At 36.0% G+C, this 18409-nt stretch overlaps 1 protein-coding gene across 1 annotated transcript; it reads right to left on the bottom strand.

The window, feature by feature from the left end:
* Positions 1-1634: 1634 nt before the first annotated feature.
* On the bottom strand, positions 1635-18125 carry LOC111335629 (fibroblast growth factor receptor 1-like). The gene is made up of 19 exons (XM_088726489.1): positions 18010-18125; positions 16704-16868; positions 15900-16166; positions 15190-15492; positions 13770-13898; positions 13011-13286; positions 11154-11216; positions 9878-10207; positions 9510-9626; positions 8964-9006; positions 8163-8338; positions 7597-7713; positions 6588-6775; positions 5985-6116; positions 5718-5806; positions 5236-5276; positions 4701-4800; positions 4244-4340; positions 1635-3767 (listed from the first exon to the last, which is right to left on the bottom strand). The coding sequence occupies exons 1-19, from the start codon at positions 18092-18094 to the stop codon at positions 3660-3662; spliced, it is 2826 nt and encodes a 941-aa protein (XP_088582615.1). The 5' UTR covers positions 18095-18125; the 3' UTR covers positions 1635-3659.
* Between the last annotated feature and the right edge of the window lie 284 nt (positions 18126-18409).

Raw genomic sequence — 18409 nt, 5'->3', positions numbered from 1 at the left:
AAAATGGCATGTCAACCCTTATAATCAGGTAGATGAAATAGCTACGGATCATGCATGATATCTGTTATGACATGGGTAAAAACAAAGGTGACTGTGATCGGCAGATGGTTAAATCATTAGATGAGATACCTTATAGAGAGATGCCAAAATGGGGACAAAAAGCTCGATTCTGGATCAATACCAAACAGAAATTAGGTCTTGGTGTAAAACAAAGGAAGTCAAAAAACGGAAAAAGCCGTCGAATGAAGTAAACTGGCAAGTAAAATTAGCGGATGAATTACATAAACCCATCAAGCGTAACTTTACTCGGCGGCGTATAATTGCAAATCTATCATATTGACGAAATTTGGAATGCAGATTTGGTTGAAATGCAGAAATTCAGTAAGTGGTACAAGGGATATCGATATCTTCTTATGGTCATTGATATATTCAGTAAATACGGTTAGACTGAGCCTTTGAAAGATAAGAAGGGTGAATCCATAAGCCAAGCTTTCAATAACATATTCAAAGAAGGAAGAAAGCCAGAGTTCTTATGGACTGACAAAGGTAAAGAATTTTACAATAAACCAGTTGAAGAATTGTTGAATAAAAATAATGTCAAATTATATTCAACTGAAAATGAAGAGAAAATCATCTGTTGTCGAGCGTTGGAATCGTACAATTAAAAACAAGATGTGGAAACAGTTTACTATCCAAGGAAATACCCAATATCTTGACATTATACCAAAAATACTGAGTCAGTACAATAATACCAAACACAATTCAATAAAAATGACACCTATCGAAGCCTCCAAGAAGTCAAATCAAGGAATAGTCTATTTTAATCTGTATGGTGATATCAATACATCAAAACGATTAAAAATCGAAATAAAAATACAAAAGACAGTTGTTCGACAAAGGCTATACTCCAAATTGGACAGAAGAGATATTCAGTATTGATAAAATACGATACACGAATCCATTCATTTATCGATTACGATATTTAGAGGCAATTTTTATGAGCCTGAATTATTAAGAGCTAAACAAATAATATTCAGAATTGATAAAGTAAAAAAGAGAGATTATAAGAATAAACGTACGAGCTCTGGTTAAATGGAAGGGTTATGATGATGATTTCAACAGCTGGATTCCTATCAAGGATTTACAAGCTATTTGAAGAGTTAATTTTTAATACGTGGTCATCAATAAAATCAGTTATTTGGTTAAAATCATTGCTGACAAGATAATTACCTTCTTTTTCAACACGTTGCCTGAATAACTCTTGTTCTAGCCTCAATACAATTTTTCGTCCCGGCTTCTTTAATTCACAATAAATGACCTTTTCATTGTTAATAATAATGATAAGATAAGTGATTCCTTCGTGGGAGACTTTTTGCAATTTTTTTATTCCTACTAACAAGTTCACCATAAGTATGAACAATGAGAACATGTGGGTTATTCTCATGATGATTAAATGTGTCAATCATAAGATCGTATTAAGTCATATATTAAATACCTATTTAATCTTCTTCCTTCAGTTTTAAACCTACACAATGAATGAAGACCCATATATTTACTACGAGTTATGACATAATCATAGCCTTGATACTCATATGTTTCATATTTCAAAGTTGATAAATAATCAAACAAATCCCTTTTATCGTTTGTGTCTTTATTAATTTTTACAATTAACCTATCTTTTTTACCCCAATTTTTTAACATATTTTTAATAAAAGAAACTTTCGGTCCTAAAACAAAGAAATTAGGAGGTTATTGTATCTCATCAATCAATTCTACATTCGCGTTTATAATATAAAAATCTTTCCCATCATATGTTTCTACGGTTTCAATTAATTTTTTAATGTCCATATATAAATACTATATATTTTATCTTTAAATAATCTATTCAAAAGTAAAGAAAAAGATTAAATAACAAATTGTTTAATAATGTCCATCTGCGTAACTGGTTATTCCATCCTCTAAAATATATCTCTTATCATCAAAGCAGCTTAATGATACCAACCAAAACATTCATTATCAGTATTTTTCAGATTAATGAATCCTTTTTCACTATTTCTTAATTCTGATGGAAGTTGAATATAAGAACCTTTTCATAGGATTGTATAAGACAGTACACAGGTAGTGATTATCAACTGATCGAACACACCAGCCAGATCCCTCTGAAATCTATTGTGCAATGAATTCGATTTACTATATTATGCTCTGTTGATTGTAAAGAGTCAACTCTTTCTGTTTCATTCATTACTGTCTGAGGTGTGCTATTGAAATATGCAGTTTTCATCTGAACATCACCATCAAAATTATCCTCAAAAGTGATCTTTTCAAAAGTTATCTTTAATGCCTCTACGGATTTGAGACCTATCACCTCATTCAATATATTCTCAATGTATTTACCAATAGCCAATCTTGTGCTCTGCATTTGAATTAATGGATCTTTATCATTCTTTGTGTTTATTTCATATGAATTTGTATATCCTCTTAAAGCTTTATCTGTTTCACCGATTTTTCTTGTTCTTGGTAGAGGAACAGGCTTCTTTGTTCTTGGTTTAGGCACTGGGTTATAATCATCTCCAACCTCTAGAGGTGGTTCAATAATGTTTTCTTCATAAGCTTGAACCATCTGTTTAACACTATTGAACGATGGAACGAATTTGATTTTCCTCGGTGTTGGTTTCGGTTGATATTTTGAAACAGGTCTTAAATTCATTATCATTTCGATGAGCTGGTCTTTTGTCAGATTCTGTAATTCCGTTTTATTCATAAATATTTTATAAGTAGATATATTTTTTTCCATATTTTCTATATGTGATTTTTCTTAAAGTGTTTTTCGATTTTGTGATTTGGTATTCTCCATACTCATATTTTATATACGTGCTTTTTCTATAAGTGTTTTTCTTTCGGGGATTCCCCAAATTTGAAAAACCGGTTTGAATTTTGAAAAACCGGTTTGAACTGGTTTTAATTAGATCCGCCATTTTGAGTGATTGGAATTTTCGTGAGTCTCCGTTTTTGGATTTCGACTTTGTTGAAAATATTTTTCAATATAGTTTTCAAATATCTGGATTTTTTATTTTTGTGCAAAATTTTTCAAAGTTCAGATTTTTTTTATTTTTGCCCCCCAGTGTCTGAAATATTTAAGTCGTTGATCATTACCAGAAACAATATTGGGCCAAGGTTTGTTCCCTGGGGAACGCCGGCAGATATTGGAAGCCAGTCAGAAATCGAGCCAGCTAACTTGACGCGTTGTCGGCGGTCAGACAGAAAGCTTATAATCCACGGTATTAAAGATGTGCGAACGCCTATACTAAGTCCAGAAGCTTTTCAATTAGTACATTATACCCGATACGATCGAAAGCTTTAGACGATGGCATCTTTTTAGTCCACTATAGTTGCCTACGTAAATGTGACAAACGATTTCGAGGAAAGAAGCTTGCCAGGGAAATGTTTCAATTTCTTAAGGATTTAGGAATACAAGAACCTATCATGTTTTTTTATTCGTTGTTTGTACGTTCTTTTTGCCTCATTATCTTCAATCTAAACAGTTATAAATTACAACAGTGAATAATTTAAGAATTTTTCATCAGGGCAGCCTCGCTAGACACTATCTTCTTTAACTAAACAGTTCTTATTCATTACGTTCTGACCATAATCTTTATCTTTTACAGCACGGTGGTCAAATTTTCAAAGGAAGCAGGACCTGCCGATGTGGCCATTTCCTCAACATTAGCGTAAAGACTTGGTTCATACTTTGACATATCCACATAATGCTGAAAAAAAGAAATTAAAAAAAAAACAACTAATACTGCAACATTCAAAAGATGAGGGTAGGAAATCTTAAATTCTAAATCCTAAATCCTAAGACCCTACTCTATAAAATCTATAAGCCTTCTTGTTATTGGGGACAATGAACACATTGAGGCTCTTTACACACTAGTTCCTAAGGTAAGCAACTTATACTAGCAGCTACAAAACCATTCTTGAAACATTCTAGCTGCTACAAAACCATTCTTGAAACATAAGCCTTTCACAGTAAAAAATTTCTAGTCTCTCTTGGTTACTTTGGGAAAGTCATACCCGTTCTGTCGATAAGTGATGGTTTTGTCATAGGCGACATTTTCAATTCTGGGCCACGCAACTTGGGATTATATTCTGATATAAATAATCGCTAGTTTAAATGAGATGGCTTTAATAGACTAGCGAGTCAGGAGAATACTTTGTTTTAGCAACCTTTGGTAATAATCACCTCTTCCTGCAAAAATGAAGTCGTTACTTCATGAAGAAGATCGAAGGTGGGTCGGGCGTCAGGGTCTTCGTTCCAGCAATCCACCATGAGCTGGTATCTACAGATTAGAAGAATCGAAGAAAGACAACATATCAACCAAAACTTTTATTTTCAACCGTGTATTCTGGTTATCCGTTTATGACTCCTTTTTATTGGCCAGTTTCGCCATTGCCCTAGGTAGTCATTGGGGAGTCAGAGGTGTTCGTCACTTTTGATTGGTCAGGCTCGATGCGTCTGTTAATTTCTAAAGTTGTGTTAGTTACATCGCTATTTTTCCGGAGAAATTCGCTCTCTAATATAACTAAAATGACTATACATAAAAATTTATCTCTTGCCTCTTGTGGAGTTAAAATTAAAAGAGCAATAAAAGATGCAAATCACGAGTCTTACAAGACAAGTCAATTATATTCCTACTTACAGTTCCTCGCTAACATGTTCTGGTTGAGGCATACGATATTTGTTCACTTTGAGTTCATACACAACTTTCCACTCGTTCCACCCTGGATAAGGCACGCCTCCTATTAAAAGCAATGGTACACGGGCGATGTATTTGAACGGGAAACCAGGAACACTGGGTTTAGTGCACAAAATAGAGTTTTATTGATATAATACGGGTTACGCAAGAAGACTCAGAAGTATAGGTGACAGTTTCTACTTGATGTACCTGAACTAGTGTTTGTAATGCACGTCCAAATATAACGAAAGTAAATACTAAGTGGATAACAGCTACCCCTGGGAGTTATGTTTCTATGCATTAGCGCTTTTTCAACTCTAACCCGACAGTGAACTGCAGAAAATTTAACCGCAATGATGTACAAAAAACCAAGAGCTTGGAGAAACCGTCATTTAATTAATTCAGAATTGCCAAGTGACAAACGACAGAAGTTCCATGTAAAGTGTTACTATTGCATTTACAAAAAGGAACACCTAACACTGAAAGACATAAAGCTCACCTAAAGTGAATATTTCAAACAGAACAATGCCGTATGACCACCTGTTTTACAAAGAGAAAATCAGAAAGCCTTGAAAAATTGACAGATAATTATAATTTCCGATTACCGATCAACTGATAATTGAGAGGTAACATTGTGCAAAAAGAAATGGTGCAAATCAGTTGTAAAGGCAATACCATACAGATCATGACAAGTATAAACTAGATGCTTTCCATAAAATAAATATGGAAGACTTTTTTCGTTTCAATAATACTTCCTTAGGCTGAAAAAAAAAAAAGCACTGAGCAAGAAAACGATGTAAGGTAACAAAATGGTATTATAAGGATCTCCTTCAAGTGTATTTATGGACCTGACTTAAAAGTTAACTACGAGAACCAAACAAAAATACAATTACTACAACACTCATTTGGGAACTTGTCTAAACGAGCTAAAGGAAGAAATTCAGTTTCATTAAAAGACAACTCTTCAGTTAGTTTACTCACACGTCGCTTTTCTCTGACACTCTAAGGTTTTTTTCGTCAGAAACATTGAAAAGATGCTCAGGAGCTGTCCATTTGATAGGAAGGCGACCCTATGAATTGGGATTGATAAATAAATGAAGCAAAATGAGAAAGACACTGCATGCAAAAAACACTACAACAGTGGGTTGCACAATAAAGTATCAGCTCGAGTGGTTGTTTATATTTCTTCACGAATAGCATTTAAAGTCACCTATTCAGAAAAGTCAAAGATCTTACAAGCACAGTTACCTTTCTGATGGCAGTGCAGTAAAGGTACTGCTGATATTTATCCCTTATCAGAGCCAATCCAAAGTCGCTAATTTTACAAATCCTCTCTGCTCCCAACAGGACGTTTCTTGCCGCGAGATCACGATGAAGGATCTGAAAATTATAAAAAAATGGAAAAGAATTGCTTTGAGCGGAAATGCATAAGCAACGCAAAGCTGATATAGCGCAACTAGTCTGATAATCCAAAGTACTATCTTGTTTTAGGAAGGTGATGAGACATTTTAGAGAGATCAAGTGCGAATCGTCGGAAAAATCGAGGAAAATTTCTACGCTACTTTCAGCGAAGAATCAGTTGCTTCATTTAAGTACTTGTATGAGAATACAGCTAGTCAAGTACCTCACAGTATAGTGTAAGACATATGTGCTCGTCGCTTCCTCAATCTTTACCCCGTTTTTAATTGTTGTTGTTGTTGTTGTTGTTTTTTTGTTGTTTTTTTGTTATTATCATCTTAACGCAACATATTCTAATTCTTTCCTTGCTTTTATTGGATCTACATATGACTTTAATGCCATTTTCGAATACTTCTGAACCAGAAATTTTCTGACGTTAAAGCAAATACATACTTTCTTTGATGCCAAAAAACTCATCCCGGAAGCAATCTGTTGTGCAAAACTAAGCAGATCATATGAAGTCACTTCTTGCTGGCAACACTCTGGGGAACAATAGAACTGATCTTCCACTCCCCTGCTTTTCCGGAGGTAGCCAAGCACATCCCCGTATGGAGCATATTCCAAAACCAGCATCATGGGGGCTGTATTATATCAACGAAACCAGTTAACATGTGATTAAAAAGAATAGCTATGAAAACGAGTGAAAATTACAATGATTGAACCAACGACTGAATTAATAAATGAATAAAAAAAAGAGAAAGAAAAGAAGGAAATGCATCGATGAATAGAGGAATGAATCATAGAAATAAAAACACAAAGGAGAGTGAAAAATATTGCGTTTTTTATTTTATCTTATTCTTACAAACCTTTCTTTTCACCTGAGAGGGAGGGGGAAGGGGCTGGAAGATTTTGGTTATGTAACGATATAATTTACCTGATCACTCATAAGGACTCGGTAATATTATTATGATCCCTCTCGTTAGGAGTTAATCAGCAGTCAGTTTTCTATAGTCCCTCCTTTGTACTCTATTGGCGACAAATTATTTCCCCTCCTTTTCCCCTGAATATCCTGTGATCTCCCCAAAATTCCCCACCCCCTCCACCCAGGCCATCTCAGAGGGTCTCAATGGGGTTAAGCCTGTGGCGTGAAACGTCCAAAAAATTAACCGTGTGTCGTGAAAAGCGAAAAAATTAACCGTGTGAGGTGAATTATTTCTGTCCAGATAACCGTGTTGTTCGTAGCTTTTCCTAAGCTCTGAACAATTATTTGATGTATGTGGTGTTTTGGGTATTTTTTCTTTGGTATTTTTTTTTCTTTTTTTTTTTGCACCGTGAAATCGCAAAAATTTTAACCGTGTTCAGTGTTTGCCACACCCCCATTGAGACCCTTATCTCAGGTCTCTAAGAATAAACTAATATGATTAGTCAAATTACTTAAGAAATTTACTTCTTAGACACTCACTGCATGTGGAAACACACGCCAGAAAATTAACGATGTTAGGATGTTTGTCTCCATTCAAAGATTTTCCCAATTCAATTTCTTGTGCCAGTGATTCCTGTTCGTGGTCAGTACAGTTACCTGTTGTCGTAATGTGCAGATAAAGAAATAGATAAATGAGTAAAAAGGAAATTATCCACCGATCTATATCAAACGCTTAAAATGGACATTTACGGGCAGTAGCTGTTCTTCCACATTTTCGTTAAAAATCTGGCGGAAACTAATAGCGGAGATCTGTGTTGAAAGAAGTCACTTATGTTGGATATTAAACACTACGTAATTTTGTAAATTTAAACAGTGGACAATATATAAATTATCAATATACATGGTTTACGTCTAATTAAAGAACGAACTCGAGCCTATAATAATCTCGAATTTTCATAACTTTTAATCAAACTAAAATATTTAAAAAAAAGTTTAATTCTAAAAGTGTATAAGTCATGATATAAAACAATTTATAATTCTTGAAAGTATATCGTATGCTTACATTAACACCTTGCGTACATGTAATTATCTTAGGCCTTAGTTACGTTTTAGTTTCTTGACGGCCACTGTAGTCTCTTCAGGGTGTCCTTGGATTTCGTAGACCGCAGCTTTCCAGACCTCTCCGAATGCCCCCGTCCCCAGTATGCTTTGGAGGTGAATTTGTTTCGGAGCGATTTCCCAGCGAGAGGCAGAAACGGAGAGATATCGTGTGTCTGCGTCACTAGGTAAAAGGGAGGAAGGGAATAAGGATAAGTTGTAATAACTTAAACTGCTTTAAATAGTCTTGGTTAGGCCTGTCGGTCTCGAATGTTCTCGTAAAATTCGGCAATGTTGCTCACTGAATTGCCAAATAGTTACTAAAAAATGGCCAAAACACCAAATACTTGCTCTCTAAATTTCAAAAGTTGCCTCCAGATGTTTTTTATATTTTTATATAAACGTCAATCGAAAGCTATACTTTTCGTTCTTTTTAATGATAAACTTAGCTTTAAAGAGTTGTTCGCTAATAGAGGCGGCTTCTAACCATCCATATCTTTCCATGGAAAGTACATTGAACAAGGACAACCATTTTTGTGCGTAGTTTCAGCCGATTATCCCTTTTAATATTAGAAAATAGCCCTGCGCAACATTCCAGACATTTAAATTGAACTTTCTGTCTCCCCATTCTTATGATTTGTTCTTTCCCTTTTATTCTATGATGCTTCTGTAAAAGAAAAACCAATAACTTAAGATAAATTATTAGATTAATTAAGGATAATTAAAAGCAAATGCTGTTCCCTATTATTGACAAACGTAAACTCGTCACCTGTTACCATGTTTGATAACTTTACAAATTGTGACCATACCTTTGTAAAGTGAAATTTTCCAAACGATCAACGTTTCTTAGAGCTAAAAACGAAATAGGAAGTAAGTAATTTGTCATACGAGAAAACACAGAATTGGCTCAGGAATTATTTCCATTAATTAACATCTAGTTGATACTTATTCTACTGGTACTACAACTACTATATTACTGCCACCTCTTTTAGTATTAGTGTTTTTTATACCAAAATAGTTGAATAACTTGGAAGAAGTCGTGAAAGAAATTAATTTGTGTCGAGCTCAAGACATCACAAAACCAAGATGGCGGCTGCAGGAAAAATAGAGTGCCGGAGCCCGCGGTCCGCAGCGCAAAACAACAAAAGGGCGGGAAAACGAGTGGAAGTTGAACAAATCCTTCTAAAACAACAGCTACTACTACTATTGCTACTGCTGCTACTGCAGCTGCTACAACTACTTCTACTACTACGGCAACAGATTTCCTAGATCAAACTTTGCATAACAAAATGGTTTCAGCAGATAAGTTGATAATGGGAATTAGACCGAAGAAGGGCTAACACTCGAAACCATACCTGAAACTCGTCTCTTGTAGTAGACAAAGCAGCCAAGGATGCCGAGACACAGAAAACCGGATACAAAACTCAGAACGATTAATGAAACGGTATCTCCGTTCTTTTTCTCTTCACCTGCTATAATCATATGTAAAATAACACAAGTGTTAAACGAAAAGGTCGGCAGATAACAGAACGTCACAGGTGAGTAAATGTGAGCTTTGATAGCTCTTTATGCACACCCGTGACTAATGGAAAAATTATGCGTCGGTCCGTCTTTCCATCTGTTCTCTCCGCCCGTCTGTCCGTTTGTACGTGTCACTATCTATGTCCACTAGTAATTACCAGATACAAAGAGATTGTTAATATTGAATGACCGCACCACTTACTGATCACATGTAGAAAGATGGAGGCCTTGTCTGAACCGAATGAGGAATTTGCTTGACAAGTGTACCACCCTGCATCGTGAATAGAGACAGCCTCGATTTTAAGATAAAACTTTTTATATTCTGGTCCTGGGTCTACTTTATCAGGGGGAAAAGATTCCATTCGGACACTCTGTTGATCTGTTTTTCTTATCCACTCTGCAGTCATGGGGACTGTTATCTCTAAGATCTTGCAAATTAATGATGCGTTTTGACCAACGACGAACTCAGTGTGTTGATCCTCTGAAATATACACTTCGAAATTTTCGGTCTGGTTCTTGGATGCAACCAAGCCTGATTAAAAAAGATTAACCAAAGTCACCAGAATCATGATACTCAGTATTATACGAATTCTTAGATTAACGCCCTTAAAATGGGGGGAATAACTGGTTTCATAAGTAAATACTTTCCAAAGAAACTGTTGTGCTGCGTCGGCAAGCAAACGAAACAAGCAATTGGGCATTAAATATAAGTTGATGAAAGCAAGTCAATAGCATTAACGAGTTCTGAAAAATTTCGCTCGCTTGAGGTAAACATGGTAACGGAGTCAGTGGCGGATCCAGACCTTGAGCTAAGGGGGGAGGGGGAGGGGGTAGTTTTGCGTCCGTTTGTACACTTGCCGGCTTTTCTTCCCTCTGCGTTTATTTTTTACCCAAAATAAGTGGGGCCCGGGACCCCTGGGCCGCTCCCTTACATCCGCCACTGGAAGTGATAATAAATTGATTACAACATGGATTATGACTAATCGTCCAAAGGTTCCACATCAAACAACGTCAGGGTGATAAGCGTTACCGCTGTCGTGACGAAAAGATGACCTTGAGAACTGATATCCTTAAAATTAGGGACTGGAATTATAACCATCGAGTTCTTTATCAATATTCTACACTTTTTACAACACAGATCAGACAAAGACGCTGGGTTCTCTCGCATATTAGTTGGTCCAAAATACATGGCCAAATCTTTCAAAGCCAGAGCAAAACGTATAAATTTGGCCGTCCAGTCTGACATATGCACTGATTGACTTCATAGTTCTAGATCAAAAGGATTCTGAGCTTTGTAAGTTTCTGTGAAAATATCTCTTGTTGGTTTGAAAAGAAAGACGAGTGAAAATTAAATAGAGGGCCTCCGGGAATTTCTTAAAATTAAAAGCGACGGTATATCAATTGAATTGGCACCAATTTCCGCAAAGCGGAAAACTAGAACACTGTTTGAGTGAATGAAAACGAATTGAATAACTTGCCACTTCCTAAACTGTTTTCACGTTCAGTTGAAAGAGTCTTGACTCTTGATTTAGGTAAACCACCTGCAAAGAGAAAAATGATGGGTTGCAGCAATATATAATACAACAACTGATATCATAAGCTTCCAAAGAACAGTTGCGCTGCGTTGGTGCATATGTGAAACAACTTCTTGCTTATCAGCTCTTAACTGATAAAGACAAATAAACCGCAGTGGGGGATTTGGGCGTTAGCCCCTCTTTGCAGAAAATTGGGGGATTGTGGGTTGTGTCTTTGTCATGCATACAGTGAAGAATGGAGTCATACTATTGCAGTAAACATATCATGGTATCGAGTTTTTCTTTCGTACCACCGCTCTCACATGACTAGACTTTCCCCACCGCTGGAATCGGTGTCTAACATTGACAAAGTATGGAACGCCAAGTATGCGCTGTGTGCTGGAACAGCCCGAAAGCTTAAGAAATTTATTGGCAACAAGGTGATTTTTCCATAAGGTCGTAGTATTAGCAAATATAATAAATATTGTAAGAAATAGACGACATTTTTGAGAGACATGTTTCGGCATGCTTATGCCATCTTCAATCAATGAGTAACAGAATGTGAGTACTTATATAACAGACAAGTAGATGAATAAAATATTTACAGTATGATGTAATACAAAAGCGGGTACTAATTACAACGTGACACCAAACATCAAAGGTGTGAACTAAAACGCTAGAAAAGTGTTATAATGCTGTAAATGTTTTTTAAGTTCAGGTTTGATCTTATTTATATAAAAAGCTTCTTTGACTTTTAAATCAATTGAGTTGTTAGCAGAATCCAGAACACTAAAGCAAGAAAGGGAGTAAATGTTCTTACAAGAAGGAGATGTGTAGAAATGCTTTTAAAAAAATATGCGAGTTTTTATCGCTTTCGTAATTCCGTGTGCTCCTTTATCCTAGTAGAGAAGTGGCGACTAGTTTCGCCAATATAACGGGAATTACATCCGAACTCTTATTGACCGTATCTACAAAATCAACAACACCTCTTCCGGCCTTCAAAACGATCTTGAGAAACTTTCCGACACTTTAAAACGTAATTCCTTTCCTTCGCATATCATTGAAAGGACTTTCAAGCGGTATCTTGACGCGTCCTCCTCTTAAAATAGCCGGAACATTGATGACAATAATACACGTTACTTCAAACTCCCCTTTGTCTGCTATTATTCTAAAATAGCGAACCTCAAACTCCGACAACTCACTAAGCGCTTATACAATGTATATATGAAGTTCATATACCACTTGGGGATATATGAACGGGATGTAATTCCCGTTATATTGGCGAAACTAGTCACCACTTTCTATTAGGATAAAGGAGCACACGGAAAGCGATAAAAACTCGCATATTTTTAAGCATTTCAACACAACACCTTCTTGTAAGAACAAATACTCCCTTTCTTGCTTTAGTATTCTGGATTCTGCTAACAACTCTATTGATTTAAAACTTAAAGAAGCTTTTTATATAAATAAGATCAAACCTGAACTTAACAAACAATTACAGCATTATAACACTTTTCTAGCGTTTTAGTTCACACCTTTGATGTTTGATGTCACGTTGTAATTAGTACCCGCTTTTGTATTACATCATACTGTAAATATTTTATTCATCTACTTGTCTGTTATATAATTACTCACGTTCTGTTACTCATTGATTGAAGATGGCATAAGCATGCCGAAACATGTCTCTCAGAAAAGTTGTCTATTTCTTACAAGGTGATTCCTATGTTTGAAAGATGAATGTGATGGGTTTCCATTTTGAATACAGAATCAGATCCAGAACAGACACAGGAAAATAAGTCAATACGGCAAGAACTGACTTACCGGTACTCTGGACCTTTACATAGAGGATAAATTTGTTGTTCTTTGAATTGTTCTCGTACACTTGTAGTGTCTCACAACTGTAATTCCGGCCTTCACCGCTTCTGACCTCATCCGTGATATTAAGTCCGTTATTTATGGTAACAGTAGCTTTCCGAAGTAATCGGCCGTCTAATCGCCAAAGGGGCAGCACCATTGGCTGAGGAACTCCAGAAACGTTACAAGTTAGGGTTGTATATTTCTTTTCCGGGATGGTCATTTGCTTCATCGTAGATTTTGCTATTAGACATACAAATAGCAAAAAAAGGATAAACATAAAGAAATGATAATGACTAAAGCGAAAGCTAGATTGGTTCACTGATTTACCTTTCTTTCAAGGCAAGGAGTTGGACTCGTTATCTTGTCATTTCCGTTTTAGTTTGCATTTAGTTTAAAATATATCAGTTTATTTTGTTTTGTCTGTTTTTTTTTTTTGATGAAAAACCCTTACCCAGATTCTTAAATATTAACAACTAGACAAGATACTAGCCGATTGATATATTTGGCTAATTACACCCTATAAAATGATTCTATCTTTTTCAATATCTATGTAATTCTTTCCAATTGTTTTTAACTGTTGCATGTTTAGTTCAAAATAAGTTTTCTCAGATGCCTCACCTGCAACGTATACCACTACAGCACCATATTCTTGACTGTTCTTACAGAAATACACACCCGCTTGAGTAGTGGTCAAGTTTTGTAATCGCAGGTTTTATTCAAAACCAACGATCTGGCCGTTGAAGCTGTACCACTGTGGGTCACCGTAAGAATCATTAAGATTGCATTCGAATTGTATAGTCTCACCAAATTGCATGATATTTACCCGGCGAAACTTGAAGTCAAGATCGCGTTCTGCAAACGGAAAGTGTAATAGGTTATGTAGAAAGAAGGCCACAGAATGCGACGAAGCAGCCGAAAGGGATGAATAAGATAACAAAGCTTAAGCAAAGAGTACAATACTGTCGTCATATAAAACAGATAACAAAACGAGGGAAGCAAAAGCAAAAACACCAGAATAAAAGCAAGGAATACAAAATATGCTCTCAGAGTAGCTGCGAATTCGAGATCACTCTGAAGTATAACTAACCAGAGTTTCCAACGTCTGAGGCGATCTCACGATTCCTCATTATTATCCAACTACACTCCTTAGAGTACAAATAACGCCGTTGACAAGTACAAATATCAAGCGGTATTTGTACTCCAGAGAACCGGTTAGACAGGTTTTTCTCGCATCGCGCAAGCGAAGAATTGGATTGAAGTTACGAAAAAAAAATGGCGGACAATTTGAATCGTATTTCTGACAATGAAGAGTCGGAATGGCCGGAAAATATAGATCCGAGTTTATTAGATGAATCGAACGAAGAAAAAAGCTAGACGACCAAGAAATTTTATTGAAGAAAATAGAAACAGCAACACGACAATGCGCCAATTTCGTTCCGCTTCGCATACTTTTGTGGCGCACTCTCCGTAAATAATTACTTCGGCACATGGCATTATGAGAAATATTGTAGCCAGCGCTGCAATATTTCTCATAATGCCATATGCCTCAGTAATTATCCATTAAATAAATATCCCCGAAATTCGCCCGCACTGAAATAACAATTTGGCCAGTTGGATAATAAATAACTTATTCGACGTTTTGTTGTGTAGAATCGCTGAGTATTTTTGCTCGTTGTTTGTATTTTGACTCTCCCTACGGGCTCGTCAAAATACGACACAACTCGTAAAAATATTCAGCGATACTACACAACAAAACGTCTAATAAGATATATGTATTGCACTGTAATGTACATATGTTCATGCATAACTTTTAGCGCGCTCCTTCTATGACATGGTGGATTTTTAATTTTTCAATCGATGGAGAAGCTTACCAGGTAAGATCATCTTTTGCTTTGAATGGAGCACGGTGACCTACATATTTATTGCATGGCCTTGACGTAAACATTTTTCCCCTCTAGGGTAAAAAAATTAAAAGAAAATTGTTCGGAAGCGAAAAAAGATAAAACTTACAGCGAACACAAACACTTAAGAATGACCCGATATCGTACTTTTCATGATCGCTAAGGATCAACTGGAGAGAGCTGATATCATATAAAATAGTCTTTATATAAGCGATATAAGGATATGTTTAATTCTAAATTACCTGGATCACAAGTCATACTTGCCTCGGCATCTGGATTGCATTTGTAATTCGTAGTGAAATTGAATTTGCAGTAACTTAGTGAAGTCTCGGGACCGGAGCAGTGAATATGATCAACACACTCTTTACTGACAATGGGACGACTGATGTTCGTGGAAAAGGGAGCTACGGCTCTCTTAAATCCGATTTGACGACAGACTAGCTGAGCCGCGATCATATTCCAACGAATCCCTGATAGCGGTTTTAGAATTCCTCTGTGCAAAAACTTGACTTTTCCTGAGTGGATTCCCTCAAGTGACACATTTACTGCCAGAAAAGGAGGATTAATTAATTATAAATCACATACTTATTTATCGCCTAATTTATTCGTTAACTCATTAATTAATCCATGATCCATACAATCATTTATGCAGTCACTGACTCACTCATCCACTCACTCACTTATCCACTCACTCAGTCACCAATTCAATCACTCATTCATTATGCATTCAATTATGTCATCAGCCAGCCCACCTGTCTACAAACAACCAAAAATCAACGAACCAACTGGATAACCGTGCCCATGCAGTGCTTCAACTCACCTTCTCATGAAAGATTATATGGGTTATGATTTAACAATCTACTATGAAAACAGTAGATTTCTTGCCGTCAACGGTTAGAGATATTACCTCTATGCTTTTATCAAAATTTTTCCTGTATCTGTTTACTTGTACCTTTACATACAGTGGTAACTTCGTGTGTATCGCTGCAATTGATAGAAATGATTCTTTTCAGAACACCACAAGTTGTGTTGCCATAACTGTGCGTTTGGATCATATTGCAATTTTTTTCATTCTCAGCAGACTCAAAGCCCTGTATCTGGCAAAGGTTATCAGCAATGCCTACTGAATGGCAGACGGACGTCCACTTCTTGCCATCACTAACTTCAAGCTTCAGTTTGGCCGCATAAGAGGGAATAGGAGAAAGACGTATTCTATATGCTGCAATAACATGAAAAAAGATTTAAAAAAATTCAATTTAAAACCGTCACCTCGAATTCAATGTCGATAACGCCAACAGGCAAAATCCACAAAGAAAAGTAACCACTTACAAGAACTCTAGATAGAAACATGAACTGATTAACGAAACGAAATGCAACGCTTTATACTGTTTTCACAGAAAATAATAAAGCAAACAGCAAAAAAAAGGTAACTGGACAATACATAATTACGTAATAGGTCACCGATTAGCACAAAAATAAAAGAAAAGAATCAAAACTAAATTGCTAAAAATCAACAGAAAACCAATCCCAGACAACGAACACTATAATAAGTATTCACACTGAAAAATATGTTTAAAAAAGCTAACAAAAACATTGAACTTAGCCTTTTTGTTTGTTTGTTAAGTTTTTGATTTGCTTTATTTCTGTTGTTGTTGCTCTTTTTATTGTTATTCTTATAAAAGCTTCGTTTGTCTGAACAATATAACTTTAGCTGTGAATAAGGAGCAAGAGTCATCAATAGTGCAGTGCATTATACCTGTACACTTTGTATGTGATGAACACTCCCTAATCTCCATATTTTGGTCACCAACGCAACCCTTCGAACAATTCCTTGTTTGAAATTTAACGCCGCACCGACCAAAGCACTTGCTCCAACTCGATGACTCAAGCGATGGTGAACCCAACTCAGACGATGAATCACCTGTAAGAAAATGATGTCGACGAGAGTGAACACAAATCTGGAACAGATATGGAGCAAACCTGGAACAATGTTAGACTATTACGTAGCGAGACAGAGTTGTGATTTTCCATCCACACTTTGTTACTTACTATACGCAAGCAAAAAAGCAAACAAATAAATATGTTCCACTCTTAAATGATTTTTTTTTTCAGTTACAGGTCCTAGGGGACATCACAATGTGGAGAGCATCTCAATAAAAATCATTAACTTACAGATGACCCTCCATCTCATCGTCGTCTACCTATTGACGCAAACGCAAATTGTAGTGTGTACTCAACTAAAAGAGTGTAACCCATAATACTGTGAGCCTTTGAAAACAGTTATAAGGTTCAAGAGTTTACTTTCAAAAAGAGGAAGTTTCTCTCGCCTTGCCAACGAGTCCCGTATTACAAACATTAGATATATTTAGAATGGGTTGGTGTCATTTTATCTACGTGCTTTGTGAATGCACTCTTTGCACATTTTATTCAAACAATCGTTGTTATTATGACTTGAAACAATCGCATGACCCGGTCGGTGGTCTAAACTAACATTTGGATGGTTCATGTTTTATTCAATAATCACAATAGATCAAAATTAAATAAAAAAAATGCTATCAAAATGTCAAGCTTATAGCAGAATCCGGCGACGCGGAGTCCTGGCGAATGCTTGTTTTGAATCACGTAAAGGATGTTGAATAACGAAGGAAAGACAGAGGAAGAAATAACAGAGTTATATATTTTAGACTATATGTCAATTAATTATTTCCTTGAGTTGAAAAGAAACCAGCTTTTTTTGAGAAACAAAACTGAATCCGTTGTCCAAACAATATATGTACACAAGTTTCCAATGCACAACGCCAATTTTAGTAATCTCGATTAGAGTAGATTAGATATCACCTTTTCACGACTGAAGTGGTGGCCGCCAGCGTTAAAAATTTAGGGATGGACGAGGCTAGAACATGGAGCTGCAAACTCTGCAAAACTTCAACTGATACAATACTCTAAAAACTATCAACTAATTTTTTGTTGGTGGTGTTTAATAAATCTCAATTTTTGGATAAAAAAAATATGCGTAAAGAAAAAGCGACATCAATAATAAAGATATAAGAAAGTCATTTTACCTTGGCTTGATATCTGCTGCGTCCTCCAGAGCAACAAAAATCCTAATAAAGGAATCCGTAAACAAAAAGAAAAGTACCGAGGCATTTTATCTGACTTTTACCATCACACTGCTTCTCCAATATGAATGCAAATGTCACTGTACTTTCAATATATTTTCATCTCTAATAAACCTTGACGTCGCTTTAGCGTTTAAACTGAATGCAATTTAAAAAAGTCAATTACCTACAGCTTAAGACAAACTTTTTCTACATAATACAATGTCCTACGATTAAAAATTTGATTAAGTGTACTTTACGTGATGGATGCCTCATCAAACTACCTAATATAACCCTATTTGTAAAGCCAGAGCGCGACAGCCATCTGTTAGTCACAAGAAACTAATTTCATGGCTGTTGTGTG

The sequence above is a fragment of the Stylophora pistillata genome, chromosome 7 (genome assembly GCF_964205215.1).
Source record: "Stylophora pistillata chromosome 7, jaStyPist1.2, whole genome shotgun sequence".
Lineage (NCBI taxonomy): Eukaryota > Metazoa > Cnidaria > Anthozoa > Scleractinia > Pocilloporidae > Stylophora > Stylophora pistillata.
Note: the sequence above shows the minus strand (reverse complement) of the source record. Positions and strands in the feature narration are given on the sequence as shown.

Coding starts and splice junctions, on each gene's coding strand:
- LOC111335629 (XM_088726489.1), bottom strand. CDS start 18,094: ATGCCTCGGTACTTTTCTTTTTGTTTACGGATTCCTTTATTAGGATTT. Junction 5,807..5,984: donor ACTGCACTGCCATCAGAAAG/GTAACTGTGCTT, acceptor CCCAATTCATAG/GGTCGCCTTCCTATCAAATG. Junction 3,768..4,243: donor CTTCATTTTTGCAGGAAGAG/GTGATTATTACC, acceptor TCTTTTTTTCAG/CATTATGTGGATATGTCAAA.